Source organism: Antechinus flavipes, chromosome 2 (assembly GCF_016432865.1).
Source record: "Antechinus flavipes isolate AdamAnt ecotype Samford, QLD, Australia chromosome 2, AdamAnt_v2, whole genome shotgun sequence".
Taxonomy (NCBI): Eukaryota; Metazoa; Chordata; class Mammalia; order Dasyuromorphia; family Dasyuridae; genus Antechinus; species Antechinus flavipes.
The window spans coordinates 161307078-161330712 of record NC_067399.1 but is presented as its reverse complement, the minus strand read 5'-3'; the positions used below and the strand labels follow the sequence as shown (position 1 = coordinate 161330712).

At 35.4% G+C, this 23635-nt stretch overlaps 1 protein-coding gene across 1 annotated transcript in view; it reads left to right on the top strand.

Moving 5' to 3' along the window:
• The window catches only part of PCSK2 (proprotein convertase subtilisin/kexin type 2), a 294327-nt gene that overhangs the window by 220817 nt on the left and 49875 nt on the right, over positions 1-23635 (top strand). Inside the window, exons 7-8 of the mRNA XM_051975892.1 lie at positions 6409-6497; positions 15846-16021. Coding sequence (XP_051831852.1) covers positions 6409-6497; positions 15846-16021 — 265 coding nt within the window. The remainder of the gene's footprint in view (positions 1-6408; positions 6498-15845; positions 16022-23635) is intronic.

The window sequence follows — 23635 nt, the reverse complement described above, 5'->3', positions numbered from 1 at the left end:
GTGAGTCTAATAAGAGATTCCTGGGGTTGTGATTTAAAAAATAAAATGAAATGAAATTAGTGTAAAAGCTATGCTTACCCAAACAGCATAAGTGAAACATGAAGCTAGAATGCATCATTTCTAGGAAATGCAATCCACGGGCTCCTTTGTGTGAAGTATCATTTTTAAGCCATTATTTGGATGATAGAAGTATAAACCCTTATTAAGTATTTCCAACAGATAAAGTCTATCCATACAATTGTAAAAGAAATCAGAAAATATTGAAAGGTTTAATTCATCCATTTTTTCAATTCTTTGTCCAAAGAATGATATCACCAATGTTTCTGTTTCCAAAGTTTATAAGGTTATAAAGAGAGGTTTCAGTGAAAATGACCTGTGAATCTTCCAGGCACATCCAATTGTTGTCTTGTGATTCCTGATGATCAGGTCTACATTTTAACATTTGGAGTAGTTTAGCATATATATTTAAAATTAGAAACCCAAGGTCCCTACAAACTTTGGTTTACTTTTTGAATGATGATGATGATAATTAATATTTATGTATCACTTATTAAATACCTTACACTGCTAAGCACTTTACAACAATCTCATTTGATTCTCACAAAAATCTTGGGATCTAGGTGCTATGGTTATTTCATTTTACAGATGAGGAGACTGAGGTAAACAGATATTAAATAATTTGCTCAGGACCACACAGCCAGTAAGTATCCTATGCAATCAAAGTACAATGTCTTTTTAGACAATTTTCATCAAGAAAACTTCAAACTTGTAATATGTGCCTTAGAAATTGTATCAGTAAAGAGGAAGACATACTAAAAAGATCACATAGTCCAACCCCTTCTCATCAGGGTTATATTCATGGATTCTAAAAACAAATATTAAAATGAATACCAACCCAAATACTAATGACTTCAAAGAAATCAGAGCAAACCTAGAGAAAATCAAGGAAGGGGGCTAGAAGTGGCCTGTTGATAAATTTGTTTGCTTCTAGTCTCTCTCCATTCCAATCCATTCTCTGTTCAGCAGCCAAAGTGATTTTCTACAGTGCAGCTCCAATCATATTATCTCCTTACTGAACACACACACACACACACACACACACACACACACACACACACACACACACACCTTTCTTATGCCCCCACCACATAATTCTTTGGTCCAATGATTCTGGTCTCCTTGATGTTCCACACAAACACTTCCAAGCCTGGAAAATATTTCCTCCTAATTTCTGTCTCTGGCTTCCTTCAAATACCAACTAAATTCCATCTTCTACAGGAAGCTTTTCCCCAATGCCTTTTAATTCTAGTGCCTTCTATCTGTTAAGTAATTTCTATTCATCCCGCATATAACTTATTTGTACATATTTGCTTATTATCTCTCCCTTTAGATTTTTTCTGCAGACAAATGATTTTGTTTTCTTAGATATGGGGGGAAAGGAAATGGTGAAGGGGAGGAAAAGGTTTATACTTCATGCTTCAAATAAAACTGACCTTTACAGAATTATCAGTGATGATGATGATGATATGAAATAAAAGAAGAATTAACATTTATATCATGCTTACCATGTGCCAAGAACTGTGCTAAACACTTAGCAGTTATCTCATTTAATCCTCATAACAACTGTGGGAGTAGGTGCTGTTCCTAACTTCCTGATGAAGAAACTGAGCAAATAGAAGTTAAATCACTTGCTTGGAATCACTTAGCTAGTAAAATGTCTGAGATTAGATTTAAACTCATCTTCTTGACTACAGGCCCAGTTCTCCATCTACTGTACCACCTAGCTGTCTGATTTCTTAATTGCCAGATCTAATGACCATTTCTTAGTTCTCATTCTTCTTGATCTTTTCATAACATTCAATTTTGTTAGTCTCTATTTCCTCCTCAATTATCTTATCTAGGATTTTTGTGACAAACCAACTAGTGGTTTTCCTCGACCCTGTGTCCTATTTGAAATGCTTCTGCTCATTCTTCTTTGCTAGTTCTTCATTCATGTCATGCCTACTAACTATGAGCATCCCTCTAACATCAAGTCTAGGCCCTCGCCTCTTTTATCCCTGTACTTAGAGATTCATTTGATGATTTCATCAGTTCTCTCAGGTTCCTACATCTATGTATCCAATTCTAGTCACTTTCTTGAGCTCCAATTTTTCAACTACCTTTGGACACTGCCAACAAAATATCTCATGGACATCTTAAATTTGACATTTTCAAAACAGAATTCATTATCTTATTCACAAAATTCTTGCCTTTTCCCAATTTCCCTATTCCCTTAGAGAAAACCTCTATCTTTCCATTTAAAATCTCAGTCTCATTTTTAATTCTTTACTTTCATCTTACAAATCAAATCCAATGACCAAATCCTATCATTTCTTGCTCTATAATAGTGTCTGGTAGGTACTTTATAATAGCATGGTGTTAATAAATATTTGGCGATTTATTCATTGATCTCTAATATATCTCTCCTCTCCACTCACTTAGTCACCAAACAAGTTCAGGACCATAACACCTCTCGCTAATGCTATTGCAATACTCTTTTAATTGATTTCTCTCTCTCACATCTTTCTCTATTCCAATCCAAGCTCCACACAGTTACTGATTTTTCTGTAGTATAAGTCTGCCCACATCTCCACAATCACCACCACCACCCATTTACTTATTTAGACAAGAATCCCAATTTCCTCAAGAATCAGAGACAAAGTTCTATTTGGCAAATCAACCTGAAGCAGCAAGGCATCTTTAGGGAGGGATGAGACACAAAATGTGTCCAGTGCCCTTCAGAACCTGATAGAGAAGCCACAGGAATTATAAAACCCCAGATCCAACCACAGACCTTCTTTCTAGTCTGGCCCCCAATTAAAGGAGCAACCCTATGCAGAAAGGATCTAGCATCTCTTCTACCATCAACATGCTTGGTGAGTGACTGGCTGACCAGCCAATACCAACAGACACCAACAGGGGAGTTACCTCAAGAGCACTAGGAAAAGCCATGTCCCACAGACCCCTGACCCTGCTTCTAACCCTACTACCATTAACACCAACCATTGACCAATCATTATGCACAAGTAAGCACAAGACCCCTGGGAAAAAAAAACAACATCCCCTAGACCCAAGGCCCATCCACCTTCCAACCTAGCCCTCGGAGCCTTCATCCAGAGAACCACCTCTTCCTGAAATGTGACCTGGCAATTTCCTCTGCAGATGGTAGAAGCTCTATCTCCTCAGTAGTCACAGCTGCTAAAGACCTGGGAAAAAAAGTTCTTATGATAAGTCTTTGATGTTTCAAATGGTTCAGCATCAGAAACATCTTTCCTCTAGTAAATCTAGTAAAAACTCTCCTACTTTCCATTCCTTACAGGTAGGTGGCACATTAAAAAAAAAAATTCAAATCTGACCTTAGACATGTAGTAGCAACTCACTTAATCTCTGTTTGCCTCAATTTCTTTATCTGTAAAATAGGAATAATAGTAGCATCTACTTCATAGGGTTATGATGACAATCAAATGAGATAATTGTATAATAGCACAGTTCCCATCATGTGGTAGACACTTAATAAATGCTAACTTTCTTTCCTCCCTTGCAAAAGACATGACATTTTCCATCTCTATACCTTTGTAATGTCTATTCTCCTTTCCTAGAATGATCTCCCTTTTCACCTGTGCCTATCAATACAAATTTTTATCTAAAAAATTAGAAGAAAACAACTATTTGCAAGATTATAGTAACCTGTTCTACTGACACTAATAGGGATGAGAGGTTTTTTTTAGAAAAATAGAGAAGAAAAGATGTTAAATCATCCAATACTATAAGCACATTTGCATCTAACAGTGTATGTACTACTGTCTATCCTGCTATAACTAATCTGAGGGTCATTATCTGTTCTATGAGACCTTAACCAGTATTTCATTTACTCTGAATTCAGTTTGATTTTAGTGCTCTTTTCATTTACATTGCTATTACAAACTAGATTTCTTTGTGTCTTGGGACAACTTCTTTCATTTTGCAACAATGCATAGAAATTTTCCCATGCTTCTCTAAATTTTTCATTTGTTCCTTCTTACTTCACTATATCATTCTATCCATTGATAGTTTTCCTCTCATCATTCTCCAAGGATTCTACCTTGTTTTTATGAAGAGAATATTTGGGCATATCTTAGATATTTGTTTCTGTCTCTAACTTCTTTAGTATATTTACATAATAGTTATATTTTTGAATCAAAGAATATATCCAATTTGCTCAGTTTTCTTGTGTAACTCCTGATTAGTATTTAGAATGATTGGACAATTTCATAGTTCCATGTACAGAGTATTATTGTACCTATCTTCACAATCCCTCAAACACTGTTATCATTTTGGGTCATCTATGCAAATTGTATGGTATAAAGTAAAACCACAATGTTGTTTTAATTTGCATTTCTCTTACTAGTAGTGATTTGGAAAATATGTTTTCATCCAATCATTTGTAGTTTCCAATTCTTCTTTTAGTAACTATTTATTCATATCCTTTGATCGTTCATCTACAGTGGAAATGTTCTTGCTGTAATATTCCTGTGTCAATTCCCTTTGCATTTTGAATATCAAACTTTTATCAATGACCTTTAATATAAATATTTTATCACTCTATCTACCTTTTTCCATTGTTATTTTCAATGGTTTTGTTTTTGCAAAGGTTTTTCATTTTTGAAAGCACATTTTATTACCTTTTATTATCTTTTTATTATCTTTTCCTTCCCCGTTTACTTAAGAATTCTTCCCTACTCATAATTATCAAAAATATATGAGCTCATTCTATTCTAGTTTTTAATTTTTATTTTAAGGCGTAACCTTTTGTGTTTATTTCATATATTCATTCTGAATTTATTATGGTGGCAGGGTGTAAACTGATGGTATAGACCTAATTGTACCAAAATACTTTCCAGTTTTCCCAGAAGTTCTTGACAGGAATTTATGTTATACTCTTGGATTTATCAAACACTGCACTAATTATTTTGATTACTTCTGTTTCTTATCTACTTTTTCCCACTGGTCTACTTCTCAACATTTTTACTTGTCCAAATATGTTTTTTTGTTTGTTTGTTTGTTTGTTTTTTGTTGTTGGTTACTGAGACAATTGGGGTTAAGTGACTTGCCCACGTCACACAACTAGGAAGTGTTAAGTGTCTGAGGCCAGATTTGAACTGAAGTCCTCCTGATTTCAGGGCTGGTGCTCTATCAACTGTACCACCTAGCTGCCCCACTCCAAATAGTTTTAACACCTATAAGCTGTTATTGTTATTGTTGTTCTTGGTGAATCATTTCAGTGATATCCAACTCTTCATGAAGATTTGGGGATTTCTTAGCAAAAATACTGGAGCATTTTCTTCTCCAGCTCATTTTACAGATAAGGAACTGAGGCAAACAGAGTTAATGACCAAGGTCACACCACTAGTGTGTATCAGGTTTGAATTAATAAAATCAGATTTGAATTAAAGTCCTCCTGACTCCAGGGACAGTATGTCATTTGAAGTTTAGTAATATCATTAGCCCTTCATTTGTACTTTTTATTATTACCAGCCTTGAGATTTCAAACCTTATATTGTTCCAAATAAATTTTTCTATTGTTTGCCTGGCTCTATAAGGTTTCCACTTAGTAAAAAGTCCACTAAATAATATAGCACTAAATAAAAAAATTTGTTTAGATACATCTTTCATTTTTATTATATTGGCAAGACTCTCTTATAAGCAGAGAATAGCTCTTCAATTATTTGTCTCTATGTTTATAAAGATCACTTTATTATTGTGTTTATGTAAATCTTGCTTATATCTTGATAGGTTTAACTCAGAGATTTTATGCATTTTGTTTATTTTGGATGAAATTTTCTTATTTCTTCCTGGTTCTACTAGTAGTGTATAAAATGCTTATCTTTATGGGTATCTAGATGAATAGCTAAAGTTATTGACCATCACAAAAATTTTCTTCATTAACTCTAGTTTTCTACAAACAAAAAAATTGTATTTCCCATTTCCTGATATTTATACCTTTGATTTTATTCTATTTATAGACTAATATTTCTAGAACTATGTCAAATAAATGTAAGGCTATATTTTGGCTCCTTGTTAACTGGGAAATCTTATGTTTCTCCATTATAAATAATGCTAGCTATTATTTTCAATACAGCTTTTTGTTTCAATTAAAGGCCCCTCACATGTCTGTTCTTTTGGGATCTGTAACATATATGAATGTATTTTTTTTTCTTATAAGGCTTTTTCTGTGCCTGTTAACATAATCATGTGTTTTTATTATTTTTTTTGTTTCTATGGTTAGGAAAGAAATTTCAAGAGTTTCCCTCAGTAATTCTTTCCAAAGTCCTTTAAATCTACCTCAATGAATGACATTGTATTTAATGTAAGCTTTCTTCTTCTCTACAGTCATGGGACCCGCTGTGCAGGGGAAGTATCAGCTGCAGCTAATAACAACATCTGTGGAGTTGGAGTGGCTTACAATTCCAAGGTTGCAGGTATGCTGTTCCCATGCCAGATAAATGTTACTTTTCTCATAGAAAATCTAGAATATGAATACTTCATATTCTACCCAGAGGACTAATGTCCTAGAAATAATTTTCATTAATTATCAACCCTATTTCTTACTCCTCACTTTTTTCACTATACTCTATAATATAATCTCTTTTTATGAAATGCACTTTAAGTGCATTTTTTTTAGGAAGGAAGGAAGGAAGGAAGGAAGGAAGGAAGGAAAGAATGAATGAAGGAAGGAAAAGAGGGACGAAGAGAAAGAAAGCATTTTATGAGGTCATGAGAAAATGCAGGATATCTATAGCACGAATAACAAGGAAAACAAAGAAAATTTAAGAAATGATGGCCAATATTTTAACTCTAAATTATTGTAAACTTAGATTGTTGAGTATATGAAGACTTTTACAGATCATATACAAAAATCCAAATGGTCTTCCAAATTAGGGCACACATCTGAACTGAGTCATCAAGAAAATAGTGAAGTTCACTTGTCAGTAGTTTACTATATCAGACAAGAGACCACAAGGTCATTAGAATTCATTTTTAAATCCCAGTGGACAATCAATATTATCTCTTTTCAGAAACTTAGGAACTTGCATCTGAAGGTGAGATGAAAAAGCAATGCTGCTACTTAACAAAGTAGGAAGCACTTAGAAAGGTTTTTCTTTAAAAGAGAGAAAGAAGGAAGGAAAAAGAGGGGGGAAGGAAGGAAAGAAGAAAAGAGCGAGAGACAAATAGACTTCAGAAAGAGAGACAGACTGATAAACAGAGAGAAAGGGAAAGAGGGAAGGAAGAAGAGGGGAAGGAAGGAAGGAAGGAAGGAAGGAAGGAAGGAAGGAAGGAAGGAAGGAAGGAAGGAAGGAAGGAAGGAAGGAAGGAAGGAAGGGAGGGAGGGACAAAGAGAAAGAAAACTTTTTATGAGGTCATGAGAAAAGTTTGGCTCTTGATTCACTCTAAGTTTTGCTTGAAGTTCATTTCTAACTTATTCAGGCTGAGTCACCAACTCCAATGCTTCACTTCCATGATTTTTTTCAAAGTAATAACAGTTTTGGCATTTCTTCCCTAGAGACTTGGTGAGACCATAACCATGTTCAGTGCTGTTACTTGAGTTCCCAGATTGCTAAATAAAGCAGTAACCTCCCATAAAAATCCTATCACTTAACTACATCACTCACCTGCTGTTAAAAGACTTGATAGAACTTGGTGATGAATTTCAAAGAGATGTTATCTATAGGTTTCTAAAAGGTAAATAGCTGGAAATTTTGTCTTTTGGGACTTAGTTCTCTTGGTGTTTTGTGTATTCACAGTGCTGGTAGGACAACGTTGGCAACAATAATGAGATTGGGGAAGGGAAATAACATCGCCAACTTAATATTTTATTCTCAAGATTTATACCTGGGATGATGATTAAGAAAAAGTTGAGTCCATACAACGATGGGAGAAGCAAATAGAACAGAAAGATTCTGAAGCAAACTCACTTTCCACCATGATGGCCATCTTTCTCACAGTTTTTGAATGTTCTGAGCAGTCAAGAGAGGCAGGTGTGTGTGAGTAGACAGATCAGCTCTTCAGGGTTCTGAGGCTCATATGGCAGAAAAGGAAAAAGAGCTCTAGGCAACCTTTTGATTTCTGTCTGAATTCTTTTTCCTGTCTCATAATTGAAAATCCCTTCCTCTCATCCATTCACACGAGCCACTTTTCTCTCATGTTCAGTACCATGATTCATGGTTTGTACCTGGACCAATAAAGTATGGGTATGGGTTTCCATACTCTAGAGGCACCCAGTTTTCTTCCTAATTTGGAGGAGCAAGTCTTCTACTTTCTTTACTCAAAAAAAAAAAAAAAGGTATCTAATCCAAAATTCTTCACTTGTATAGTATTGTTTTTAACACTTTCATTTTCAAGTCTCATTTTGCCCCTGCTTACTATGGCAAGGAGTATTATCCCTTTTTGACAGGTAAAGAAACTGAATTTTGCTACAATTGAATGATTTGCCCACCTAATGTGTGCTGAAACAGAACTAAAATCCATATGTAAAAGGAAATGAGATATAGTGAGAAAAGTCTTGGATTTGAAGTCAGAAGATCTGAGTTTAAATCTCAGTTCTACTCTAGAGAACTTTTAAAACGTATTTGTGCCTCAGTTACCTTATCTGTAAAATAAGAAGTCTGGACTAGATCTGTCTAGCTTTAAATGCTATAGCCTGGGCCAAAAGCCTGGCTCTGTTCCCTGTACAATTGTATAGGAGTCACTTAGCCTCCATTACTTCATCAATGAAATAAGAGCATTGGGTGAGATACCGTATAAGGATCCTTCTGGCTCTAAATTCAGTGTCTTTATTCCCAGGCCAGTGTCTTTCTCAGCATACCATGTTATCTTGCCTATCCTTCAGTTTGCTATCAAGCTATCATTCTTGTTGCTTCTACTCTATCTGTTGCATGGGAAAGCTTCAGTCAAAACTTCTAACCTCAAATCCTTGTTCTAATAGTCAATTAACCACTGTTGAATCTTTATTCTTTTTTTTAATGGCTCAAATGAAATCATTAGCCCCACTTAAACAGATTCAGGCTCTCCTAATTTAAGATTGATAAATCTCAGATTTAAATTAGAGTTCCTCATTCTGGTTAGCAATTCACAAAAGCTAACTCTGGGTTGTAGTACTTCTTTACAGAGGAATCCACTGCTTGTATGAGCCACCAAACAAGTGCTGCAAAAATCCCTTTTGTCTACCTAGAAGCCACTCTGCAGAGAGATTAGCAGTCTATAGCCCCACCAAGTGGCCAGGAGAGATCACGAGAAGTCCGTCAAAACTTTGGAGGAAGCCAGAGACTTTATTAACTCATCTCCTATTCATAACTAAAGAGGATGCTAAAGTTAGAGGCAACAATTCCTACCCCTTTAATCCATAGCCTCATTAAGTTCAAAGTTTGAAAAACTTAGAGAAGACCTAGAATATGAAAATGAAGTTATTAATTAATTATAAAAAATAAGGAACCTGTCCCATCTCTAAGGAAGGATAAAAGGTGGAAAAAACACTGGGTCTGGAGTCAAAGAACCTTGATTCAAAATCTCAGTTCAGCCACTTACCCTCTCTGTAACCTTTAGCAAGTCACTTAACCTCTCAAAACCTCAGTTTTCTAATCTGTAAAATGGGAGAATAGACTTCATGATTGCCAATGTCTGTTAAGCTCTAAATATATGAACCTGTGCTCTCAACATATGAACCTAAGCTCTAAATATATGAATCTATGATTATAAAATGGGGCTAAAGAAATCAAGTGTTTTTCCTTCAGTATGTAAAACCTAAAAGTTAATAATGATTCTGAAGTATATAAAAAAGAAATTTATGTCAAAGCACGACCCCATGTTTTCGTGTCTATTTCCCCTTTAAAGAGAACAAATTGAAAGTGATCTTTAAGGAAAGAGTCATGTCAGAAATGTCTTCCTGGATTAAAAGGACTATGGAACAGTGAAATATTACCCAAAGTTGCTGGATTTTCTTCTGAAGAGAACATAAAGATGAAAATAGATAGACATTAGCTACGATTTTGTCTCCAGCTAGAAATTTCTGCTCCTGTCAAGCTAGTAAGCCCAGGACCATATAGTTAATAAGTGATTCTAGTTGACTTGCTTTTGAGAGACAGTCATATTGCTAACTGCTGAATGCAGAATAAAGAACACTTGGGCTGGAATGTCCTCTCGGAAGCTAAAGAGCAATGTGGTCCTAGATAGTTAAATGTCTTATCTTCCCTGATTTTTAGTTTCCTGATCTGCAAAATGAGAATAAATTCTGAAGCACAAGGCTATCATTTGCCCATTTGTCATTTGGGGAATGACTCATATTTTCATAGATTTAACAAAGTTCTAATTACAATTTGTGATTTTCCCTCCATTTTTTCACTCACTATTTTCCTACTCAGCCTCTCTTTTTACCTCATATCCTTAGCTAATCATTTTTTCTTTTCCATCTTATTACTTATTTTATCTAAATTCCCTCCTTTTTCTTCTTCCCCACCCTCCTAATCTTATTTTATATACCCTTTTAAAAGTCCCTCCCCCACCCTATCTAGAAGATCAGAAAACTTCTAAACCTCTTCATTTTTAAAAATAAAATGATGACATTTATTGATACAACTTCAGTCTCAGAAGGGATTGTGATAAATGCTGTAAATGCAAGGTTTGGTATATGAATTGTCCCATCCTTCCTTTTGCATGAAAGTACCTATGTGTGAAAAATGAAGCAATTATTTACCCATAAGATAAATTTCATTGCCAATTATGTAAGGCCCACACAGAGTAGACCAATTGTTATATTAGCCTGACCAAACAAAGTGTCCAGGCTTAGATCACAGTGTTCAGGAAATGACAACAAAATTTATTGTAAGGGGACAAAGAAACAGGGAGAAATTAGTTATCCCTTAGATTAGAAGGACAATCACCATAGTCACCTACAATCGCCCCAGTTTCTGGAACACGTATGTGAGGATTCTCTGGCTTATGTGGTGAGCCTCATTTATCTTGGAATTCAAGGTAGTAATCAAGATCCCATCCCATCACTGAACGAACTCAAAGCTTAGCTTCTCTTTAGGGAAAGGATATCAGACACTATTATCTCACCCCAACTCACCAGATATAAAGTGGAAAAAAACTGACATAACTACTTTATTCCCATTAAGGCAGCAATGTGTCAGATGTTCTTTCCCTATTTTAAATTAAATATTCTCTAGTGTGGCCTGGCTTGGGGTTTCTAAGAAAGAAAGAAAAAAAAAAAAAAAGGTGAGTGTGAGAATAGAATCTGGAGGAAACCAACTGCAAAAAAAGAAATCCTTAGAACATAGCATATATTTACAGTATAAAAACTGACTATAAAGTATTTTAAAGTTTGTTTATATATATACACACATATATATATATGTATAATTTCATTAGGGCTTCATAATAGTACTGAGATAAGTGTCCCCATTTTCTACATAAGGAAACTGAAGCTCATTCTCCCTGATCATACAACTAATAAGGGTCAGGGGCAAAATCTCAATCTAACATACCATCCACTATGACATATTGCCTTTCAATTAGAAAATAAAGAAAATGGGTACAGGATTTGGGGTTTTTTAACCCAAATCACAAGGCAATAACATAATTGGAATCTTCTACAATGATACCAACTTGGCATTTTGCATTGGCTGGAAGAATTCGGCCCAGAGAATCTATCCTAAAGAGCTCAAGAAAGCCAGGATTTCCACAGAGAATGAAAAATGGGCCAAGCAGGAGCACATTAACATCTCTGCAGGCAGACAAAAGCAAAAGGAAATTAAAGCTACAGTATCCAATAACTAAATTAATTAAATGAAGGCTCATGCAAAGCTCCCACCTAAGAGCTGACCTGGTCATCAGTCCTGCCTCAATGACAGTAGACAATGGAATGAAAATAGCAAAGATATTTATTAAAGTTAAGGGCACAATTCTTTTTCCCTTGGCTTTTTTTCTCTCATTGGAAAGGCCACAGAATTTTCAATACCTATGACCCATGGAGATTAAGGAGAATCATCCACATATACTATACAAATATTGTTTAGATCAGCCAATCTTTGCTGCTGAATGTGCAGTCACACCCTGAAGTATTCTCGTGTCTCATGCAATTAGCACAAGCTTCAGTCCTCAGAATTTAACATGATTAAAGGAGCTTTTCTGCCAAGTTCCCTGGTGCATACTTCTTCCTCCTTAGGCAAGGAAAAGGTGAAGAACTGTTGTTGACAGTCTGTGCACATGTCAATCTTCTTTCTTTAGATTTAAATTGGGTAGAATATCAGCAGAAATTAGTTCTACTTTAATTTTGAGGTGAGAGAAAGCCTATGAGAGAGGCAAAAGGGAAAAAAACAGGGAGGCAAAAAAAAAAAAACTTAAAGATAGGAAAATGTGGGATCAAGTGATGACTCTTAACTTAACTTAACTTATAACATAACTTAATTTATGTCACCCTGACCAACTCCTTGTCAGTATCACTGGTCTCTAGATCAGTGGGGTAAAAATCAAACAGAAACAATCACCACTAAACCACACACAAAGATACCTATGGCACATACAATATGACACATTGACTTAGAAAACTACATATTAACACAATCCAAGTTCATTTTATTTTTATTTATTTTGTTAATTATTTCCCAATTACATTTCAATATGGTTCAGCCTATTCATGAATGTTGCAGGCCATATGTTTGACACTTCTTTTCCAGATATTCTTTAAGTTTTAGAAAGGGTGCTTAGTTGCTTTAGAGGAGAGAATTTCCTCGTTTGGGAATTCTCTGTATCAATGAAATCACTGACCCCCAGGATCTATTCTATTTACTAATATTTTCTCCTTTAAACTTTACAATGAAATTGGTATTATAGGTTTCATTATCCCCATTTAACAAAAGTGAAAACTGATTCTCAGAGCAGTCAATTGACTTCTCTACTTTCATAAGCTACTAAGTGTCAGAGGAAGGCTTTGAACTTCAGATAGCTCAAGTATTTGGTTCCTCCATGTTTTAGTATTTCTTACAAAACTCAGCATTACCACTGAGAAATCAAGCTAAGGACTAGTTGGGCAGAAACTCCAAAACTATTTTTGAAAATATTAATAATCTGATATTTCAATGAAAAGTGGTCTTGAGAACCATTTTTCATGTGTGCACAAATGTGGGATCCACCAGGGTAATGGAAAATGCTAGAATCAGGGGCCTATGTTTGAATCCTGGCTCTGTTACTGACTTATTGAGTGACTTGGCTAAGGAAACAAACATCACAGAGCAAATCTTTCCATAAATAAATAAAATAAAAGTAGTTGGAATAGGTCAATCAACTAACCAGCAAGAATTTATTAAGTGATTGCTTTGTACTCAACACTGTGGGATCCTCCAAGTTCCCTTCTAGCTTAAACCCTGTGCTCTTAAGCCATTCTATTCTCTCTATCAGTAGAGTCCTACCTGCCTTTCCATAACTAACTTCCACAGGGACATAATGAAGATCACCTGCCCCAAAATTGATAGAGCTTTCCAGGATCTTCTTGCCATGGCAGTAGAAATATGACTACATGCTCCAAAGATTTATTCTGCAATACCCAGACAATTTTTGAGGGTTTGGAAGGGTCCAGATTTATAATTTTATTGTTTTAGTGAAATGTTTCAGGTATGGAAACTCCCTTCACTGCTACAGATCAACAACTCATCTCTTAAAGTGTTAAGAGAGTGGAGCTATGGAAGTGGAAACAAGAATGAGAAGTTATATGTTTTGCCCATGGTTATGCAACTAGTATGTATAAGAGGCAAAATTTGAAGCTAGATTGTCCTCAATCCAAAAGCCCTCCATCTACTTTGTCAAGATGCCCCTCTTTTTTATATTGCATGAAGAACAAAAGAAAAGCTGGAAGGCCAAAGACAGCTGAGATTAAAATGAAGAATTTTGAGTCCTTCTCTTGCTGCAGAACAAATCATAAAACAGAGATTATGGGCTGCATGAACAAAAGAGCAAGGGAATTCTGAGTGAAAATCCTCCAAGAACAAAAAAAGATCTAAACTGAAAATTGGATGTCTGCCTTTTCCCAGAAAAAAAAAAAAAATATATATATATATATATAATATCATTTTCATACAGTAGTGGTAAAAAAAAAAAAAAAGACTGGAAGAAAGAGCTTTCTTTCCCCTTTTTGTTCTCCTAATTTCTCTAGAACAAGAGTTCTTAACTTGGGATCCATGAACTTGGGGTTTTATCTAATTGAGCATTTTGATAAAGAAATTTCAATACTATTAGTTTCCTTTATAATGCTATGCATTTATTTTATATATTTAAAAATGCTATTCTGAAAAATGGTCTTTAGGCTTCACGAGACTTAGAGGTATCCATAACACACACAAAAAAAAAATCCTGCTCTAAATGGAATGGCAACTTTAAAATGTCTAAAACAAAGGGTGTTTTTGTTTTGGGGGTGAGGAGGGGTTGCAAGGTAATTGGGGTTAAGTGACATTCTAGTATTAAGTGTCTGAATCTAGATTTGAATTCAGGGCCTTGTAACACCAGGGCCAGTGATCAATCCACTGTGCCAACTATCTCAATAAAACTTTGGAGTGAGAGGAAAGTTCCATGTGAAGCCTTGTAATTTTCTCTCCTCTACTTAGAGTCCCATGAAACTCCCAACTAAAGAGGGATGCATATAGTAAAAGGGAAGTTTGTGGAGCAGTGACCCTTAATAAACTGAGGGAAAGGTAGTGACCCCAGGATGTGTGTGTGTTGTTATGGGATTTTCTATGATCCTACACAGCCAAAATCTTCAGGTCTTCTTTCAATGCCTCCATTTAAGTTTTAAGCTATCCATTCTAGAATTCTCAAAATCCAGAGTCCCTACAAGGCCATGATCACTGGCTTTCTTTACCTCTCTCATTTCCATGCACTTCAATGAGAGCACAACATAACTCTTAGGTATGTACATGACATCTATTATATCATTGACTTGAAGACTGTAAATAGTAGGGACTTGATAAGTTTATGTTGAATCAAACTGAATTTAGAGTTGGAAGGAATCTCAGAAATCTTCTCATTCAATCCCCTTATTTTACATATTTGAAATTTTTGATTCAAAGAGGGGAAATAAGTTCTCAGGTCACACAGGAAATAAGGAACAACCAAGATCTCTAATTCCTAACCCAGCTTCCTGCTACATCCTTTCTCACCAGCATGAAGGAAGAAAATATAAGAGAATGGGATAGGAAGGACAGTAAGGTAACTACCTGCCTCTGAAACCTATTAAATATGTGTGACCCTGGGCAAATCATATTTTCTGAGTCTCAGGTCCTCTTCTGTTAGAAAGGGGATGGAAGGAGAGGGAGGAGAAAGAGGCAGAGAGATAGACACAAAGAGATGGGGAGACAGAGGAAGACCAACAAACAGACAGATAGATGGAATAAAGAAGAGACAGGGAGAGATAGAGACAGAATGAGATAGAGATAGAGGCAAAGACAAAAAAAGACAAAGACAGAGACAGAGAGAGACAGACAGAGATATGGACAGAAAGACAGACAAATAGACAAATGGAAACAGAGACAGAGATAAAGGATAGGAATTAGGCTACATAGCTTCTATGATTCCCATCACCACCAATTCTAAATCTATGGTGATATAATTAATGGAATTGTTAGTTCAGTTTACAAAGATTTGTTATTCTCTAATATCTCAGAAAAAGTTCTTTAAATAGGAACATTACAACCACAATTCTGAAGCCACCATCTCCATATCATTATCTGTTTGCTTTTAAGTCTTAACACTACAATGTTTTCACTGCTAATAAAAATCTACAGGAATACGCATGCTGGATCAACCATTTATGACGGATATCATTGAGGCCTCCTCCATCAGTCACATGCCTCAAGTGATAGACATATACAGTGCCAGCTGGGGCCCAACTGATAATGGAAAGACTGTGGATGGACCCAGAGAACTCACCCTCCAGGCAATGGCAGATGGTGTGAACAAGGTAAAATTCTTCTGAGCATCTTGGGCTATTCACTCTTTCACAATCATCTTTATACATTCTATGTTCTTTTTTTAAATCAAAGAAAAATCTCTTGGTTTTTAATTTGGAGAGTAAAAATCATTCTAATCTGGACAGGGAGGAAAGATTTTTATAAATTCTAAACAATATATATTTACAGAGTTCATATATATTTGCATGGGTTCAATTTATTTTTTAAATTGGATTTGTCATTTCATCTGTGGAAGGAACTCCCACTGAAGAAATTTGGTCCATCAATGTAGACCAGCACCTAATTATCTGGGAGGGTATCTGAGATTTGACCAGAGTTATACAAGCAGTAAATGTTGGAAGTAAGACTTGAACTCAGCTCTTTTGCACTCTTGAAGCCAATTCTCTATCCACTAAGCAACAACTTCCTCATAGGAGTTTAAATCTACCCAAAGCTATTCCATGTGACATTCAGACAGTGATAGAGGTAAAAAAGAGAGACAGAGACAGAAAGACACAGAGAGGGAGGGGAGGGAGAGAGGGGGGAAAGAGAGAGAAAGAGGGAGAGAGGGGGGAAGAAAGGGAGAGAGAGAGACAGAGACAGAGAGAGACAGAGAGAAAGAGACAGAGACAGAGAGAGAGAGAAAGACAGAGAGACAGAGAGAGACAGAGACAGAGAGACAGAGAGAGAAGAGAGAGAGAGAGAGAGAGAGAGAGAGCGAGAGCGCACAAGAGCACTCTGGTGGTGCTTGCATGACTCTTGTCTGTATTCTTCCATATGTCCACGACAGGGAGCTCCTCTATTCTACTTCATTTTGGCATGGAAGTAAGCCTAGATTATCAAAAGCTATCCAAGGAGTGCAAGTTATAGTAGGTTCTTCTTTGATGAGCATGATATGGCTTGAGAATGATCTTCGAAATAAAATATCAATCACAGACTAGTTTCTTGATGATATGTTCTTTGGCAGTGGCAACCTATGAAAAATAGGACAAGGCAATGAATTATGGGATAATTCTATAAATAGGACTATCTATACCACCAGCATCCTACTGTGATATGTCTCATCAAAATGTAGAAGGAATCTTGAATTTTCTCAAGTTACATTGACCCAAATTCATGGCAATATGGCCCTAGTTCTAGCAGGTCCTCTTAAGGGGGAAAGCTTAGTGATGGACTGCACATCTATCTTCTGAAAACAGACTAGCTAAGCCCAGAAAGCCTTATCATCATACTAAGCAAAAGGTGATGTATCTTTCTGCCATAACAGCTCTCAAAAGCTATTCAGTTATTGAGGAGTTTCAATCTTCTCTAAAGGAGGTAGTACCTATCCCGACAAAATCATTGATCTCTGTAGTATTGAATTATGGGCTACCTGGAAACCTATCTGTCATATATACTCATTTTGAACATGTCATTTTTTTCCTATCAATCAATTAATCAATAAACATTTATTAAATACCTATTGTGTGCTAGATATTTTGATACTGTCTAGTCAAAGATAACAAAAGGCTTTGTTTTCAGGGACACACTCTATCGGGACACAATGTGCACAACTCTTAGTATATGCAAAAAAAATTCAAATTCCGTGTTTCTCCTTCTCCCATCTTCTTCCTCCTTTATTCCTTCCCTTCTCTGAAATCTAATGCTGTAGGCAGAGTGCTGGCATTTCTCTGCTGCTGCTGTTGGCAGGTTAGATTTTGACACATTGAATTGATGAGATGAGATACTTCTGAAGAGGGATACTGTTTCACCTTGAGCTTGTCTGTATTTGAAATAAAGCTATTGGATTGCAGCAGAGAAAGAAAAAGAGACAGACAGACAGATACAGAGAGAGGCAGAGCAAAAAAGGAAAGGTGGGGAGAGAGAAGGGAAAAAGGAAGGAAAAGAGAGGAGGAGGGAGGGAGAGACAGAGACAGAGACAGAGAGAGATTCCAGCATCACATACTGAGCTGTCTTTGGTGCTAAAACATCATTCCCCAGTGGGACCAAGCCTAGAGCTACATGTGAGGATTGCCTCTGCACAACTCATGTGTTCTTTTAAGTGTCACTTTATTAGCTACCAAAATCCAGAGAACCAAAAAAATCCAGAGGGAAGTTAGAAATCCTGGACATTTGTGTGTCTATTTATGGAACTGAGAATGAAGAGTACAAAAGAAGTTAGAAGTATGAATTATATGGAAAGCTGAATCAAAAAAAATGGATCAACCTTGAGCTGAATATGTTATTTTAGTCACTATATGTATGAAGTTAAATAAATCATCTTACCTCTATAGGTTTTAATCCATGTGTAGAATGAAGTGGATGAATGATGGTACAGAGGGGGGGAAATGGTGGAATTAGAATCAGATATATTGAATCTTAATTTAAATACCCACATATGTGACCTTGATTTAAATACCTACATATGTGACTTTGAACAAATCTCTTCATTTCCATGGCTCTCAGTGACCTTATTTGTAAAAGAGAGGGTTGGACTAGATGGCCTCTAAGATCCATTCTGGGCCTAAAGATTCTACAATTCTTTAAAAGGAATTGAGTGGATGGGGAGCCTTTCTGGGAAGAATATCATTGCTTTTTTCATAACATAAAATAGAACAAGGAAAACAAATTGGACAGGTGGTGAGGACAGACTTAGTAAAGAGATAATATGAGGAAAGTTAAAGTGTGGTGCAATGATATTTTAAATGTTTTTAATTATTTAAATTTTGTGCTTGCCCTTTTTAATTTATAGGATTGTAGGTGCATGTTGTCTTAGGATTCAATGTATTTTTTTATTTTTAAGCATAAGATTATAGTTCTGGAGGCATTTAGGAATAGTAAAAAAAAAATTTTGAGTATAGAGTAAGAGAGACCTGCCTTTTATACTTATTAGCTATATAATTCTAATCAGGTGACAACCTCTCTGTGCCTCTAGCAATCCTCTAGTTCTCATATGTTGTTTTAAATAAGTTGTTATCTGCATTGGTGAAAAGAATTCCCATACTAGGAATCACCAATATTAAAGAAATCATAAATTTTTCATATATTTATATATGTTAAGAATTATTCTTAATTGAACAATAATAGTATACTAGTGAATGAATAAATTAAAAGCATCTATTAAGCACTTACTATGTACAAAGCACTGTGCAAAACACTAAAAATATGAATACAAAGTCAAAATAGTCCCTTCTCTCAAGAAACTTACCTTCTAATAAGGAGAGAATGTGTGTGTGTGTATGTGTGTGTGTGTGTGTGTGTGTGTTTATGACAAAAAAAGATACTAGCAGCCAAGGATGTCAGGAAAGTTGACAGCTGAGCTGAATTTTGAAGGGAACCAGGTATTCCAAGAGATGGGGGGGAGCATTCTTAGCATGAATGACGCCCACAACAAAAACACAAAAATGGAAGAGCTAAAATATCATGTATAAGGAACAGTGAGTAGGTCATAATGACTGACTCATGGAATATGAGGAAGAGAATAACATGAAAGAATTTGAAATATAGAATGGAGTCAAAGTGTAAGAACTTGTATACATCAAACAGGAGAGTTTTATATTTGGTCCTAGAAAAAAATAAAGAACTACTAAGGTTTGTTAAACAGTGAAGTAACACTGATTAGATCTGGATTTTTGGGAAATTATTTTTGACAGCTATGTAGAGGACAGGTTGAAGAGGGGAAAATCTTGAAACTGGAAGACCAATTAGGAGACTATTGCAATGGTTCTAGTAAAAGGCAATATGAGCCTGAATTAGAGTTGTTCCTGTGTGAATGAAGAGTATGTGTGTGTGTGATATGTGTTTGTATACATAAAAACATATATAAATATATTGTAATGTATGTATATATGTATTTACATATGTACACACACAGATATATGCACTTATGAGATTTTGTAGAAATAAAAAAATCAAGATCTAGTAACCAGCTGGATTTTCATAGTAAGAGTGAAAGGTTCAGGATGACACCAAGATTTTCAATTTAGATGACTAGGAAGATGGTAGTGCTTTTGCTAGTAACTGAGAAGGATGAAAGGGGAGTGGGAAGGAAGGTGAGTTCTGTTTTAGACATGTTGATTTTAAGATGCCTATGGGATATCCAGATAGAAATGTTTAGTAAGCAAATGGTGATGTGAGACTGGTGCCCAAGAGAAAGACTAGGGCTAAATTTATAGATCTGTAGATCATCTACATAGTGATGATAATTGAGACCAAAGGTAGCTGCTGAGATTAAGTGACAAAGCATAAGAGAAAAAAAAAAAGGAGTTCCATTCAGAGTCTCAGGATATAGTCACAATTTATACAAACCAAATGTGAATGAACAAACACAAAACACTGTTCTCAGAATTAATATTTTGGTGGCTACTAATTTAATTGATCATGTTGGTCTATACCAAATGAAAATATCTGAACTATTATTCCTTCTGTGGTCATTAAACTGATTTCAATTCTAAGTATTTAAGGAATATACAAGAGAACTGTTCAGTTATATGTAATTGCTGATACAGCACTATGTCATTATAGATGGGGTCCTGGGCTTGAAATCAGAAAAATCTAAGTTCAAATCCCAACTTAGATACTTGCTATTTGTGTAATTATGGACAAGTCATTTAACTTCACTTTGCCTCAGTTTTCTCATCTACAAAATAAGAAGATTAGATTCAAAAGCTTCTAAAGTTATGATTCTTTAACTCAATAAAGTGTGTCAATAACTCTGGACCTGATAATCTTTTGTACTTAGAAAATATCCTATTAAGAAGGGGCAGGTAGATGGTGCAGAGGATAGTATACCAGTTCTGAAATCAGGAAGATCTGAGTTCAAATCCAGCCTCAGATGCTTATCACTTACTAGCTGTGTGACCCTGGGCAAGTCATTTAAACCTAATTGCCTTGCAAAAAGAATAAAAAACAAACAAACCAAGATTGAATTGTGGCTATATCCTATCATACTGAACTACAAGTAAGAAATCAACTGTGGAGATATCCTTGTCTTCAGACTTTTCTTGGGTCAAATATTAAAATAAATGGACAATCAGTGGGGACTTAGCCAAACCTTTCATTTTTCAGAAAATATCTTGGGTGAGGAGAGAATTAATGCCTCTACCCAGTCCAGTCCTTTCTTTGTCACACATCAGCAGTATCACCACTGAATCTTCACTATCAAAGAGGATTATGTATCCACAGGTGTCAGTACCTTCAAAAGCCAATTAAATGGTGAAATCCATGACTATGAAGGAATGAGCTAATTGAATAGCAACACTTGAACAACTTCTCACTTCCAAATACTGGTGACCCTTAAGTAGATAATCATAATCTCTGATTAGCAGTTTATAACAAACTCCCTGTGATCTGATAATTGAGAGAGTAACCTTAACATACTCCTTAGGGTCAATATACCTGTATAATTCTACAAAATCAAGATGACAATCTCCCACCAGAAAATGAGATCTGTTCAGAAGGAAAGTGGCTAAACTAGCATTTGACATGGCCATTTGCCACCTCTCGGCTCCAATTAATTAGATCATGTCTCCTCCCTGTCATTTTACTGGGTCAGCTAGGACTTTGTCACCCTAATATTAGAATAATGCTGTTCCTTAAGAGTCTGCCTGCATTAATAATAACAGTTCCCCTGTAATGATAATAATAGTTTACATTTACAGAAGGTTTAACAAATGTCTTTTTCACTCAATGATCCTGTCAGGTGAACCTGACAGAGCTCATTATCCCCCCATTACAGTCAAGAGTTCAAAGAAGTTAGGTCACTTGCCCTAGGTCACACAGCTCCTAAAGTGGTAGAATTACTACATCTTCTAATCCAAAATTCCCTCTTACCATAGAATCACAGACTCTTAAGACCAGAAGAAACTTCTATCATTATCTATCCCTATTGAATTTCATCTTTCTGGATTCAGCATGATTCTCTTCTCCCTTAGGCCTTTCTTAACTAATTATTGCCCATGGTGTTAGCTTTTTATCCTTCCCAAATTTGAGTCATGTACAAGTTTGATAGGGACATCATCTGTGCCATTTATTCCTTCATCCACGTCATTTATAAAAAATATTAAACTGCATAGATTCCTGGGGCACTCTTAGTAGTAGAGAATCCCAGAATTGGGGAATTATAAGGGATTCAGCAGTCATTTCCTACCCAAAAGGAATCCCTACTATAATACTTATCAGAAATAATCACCTAGTCTATGCTTGAAGACTCTTAAAAAGTCTTCACTCACAATCTCACAAAGCAGTCTAGTATACTTTTTTGAAGACTTTTAAAAAGTCTTTACCCACAATTTTTCTAAGCAATCTATTATACTTTTAAATAGTTCTAATTGGGAACTTTTTTCTGATATCAAGTGATTACAATCTACCTCCACTCAAGCAATGCTTGGAAAGAACTGTAGGCCTAAATCCTAAGCTTTCAAAATGGTTATGGAAACATACCTATAGAAATATACTTGAATTGGACAATTCCATAATAAAGGGAACTATTATCTTCCTTTGAAAATAACGCAGTATTTCCTCATGAATAAAATATTTCTTTTTCAAGTCTAAAGAAAATTGAATCAGCAAATACTGTCAGCTAAAAGTTAAAACTAAAAGTTCAGAATAATGCTATTGGTTCAGCAGGGGAATTGTTTAATGGCACAAGGGATAACTTGGAGTCTGAAAGTTCAGATAAACAAATGCTTTGCTGAGGAGAAAAAAATCTTTCCATAACCTTTTCTTCTCAAGGCAATGACTCCCAAATGAAGATAGCCCACAAGGAAATCCTAGCCCCAAAATTTGGCCATTCTAATATTGGTTTAAAAAAGCCCACTATATCTAAATCATAGAATCTTAGTTTATTTTTGTTGGTTTCTCAAAATAAATATAATTTGATGATCTAGCTCAAATGTACAAGCATACATACAAATAAATTAAGAAATATAAAAGAGATATAAGCTATATATAACAGATTTTTGACTCTTAAGCCCAACATTCTTTCCATTAAACCCTCTTTGGTTTTCATGAGGCCTGCTGAAATATAGAGTAAAAGTAATTAAAAGACTTTTTTTTAAAAAACCCTGAGTTTAAAAAATCTACTAATTTTTAAAACTCACTTTATTGAGCTAGAAGTTTTAATTCATTTTAAAACCTTTCATTGAAGTTGATTAAAATTAGTCTGTTCTAAAGGATCATTTTTTAAACTTTATTTTCTATTCAATAATTTTTAATGAATTTTGTTGCACTGCAATCAATCTGTTCTCTGTACTCTGTACTCAGGCAGTTTCCATGTCCCAGCTGCAGATAGACAGGTATTTTTTCAATTGGTAAAACAGCTCTTAGAAACCCTCAAAAGACAAGTTGTTCTGGATAACAGTTTTCTGAATTAACAAATTTATCTCCCTTTTCATTTCAAATCATAATTTTATTATTTGATGATGAAGATGTTTGTAAAAATGCATTGGACACTGCCTTGCATTCTTAATCAGAGTATAATGAATGTAGCTTAACTTTTCCTTCATAACTCAAGGTCATCATTATGAATACTAATTATTATACTACATTAAAACACATTGTGGTACTGTATAATCTCAGAAGTGATGAGGTGTGAGCAGGCAAGGGCAGGGCAGATACTGTCTTCTCCTCCACAGTAAATGACCATA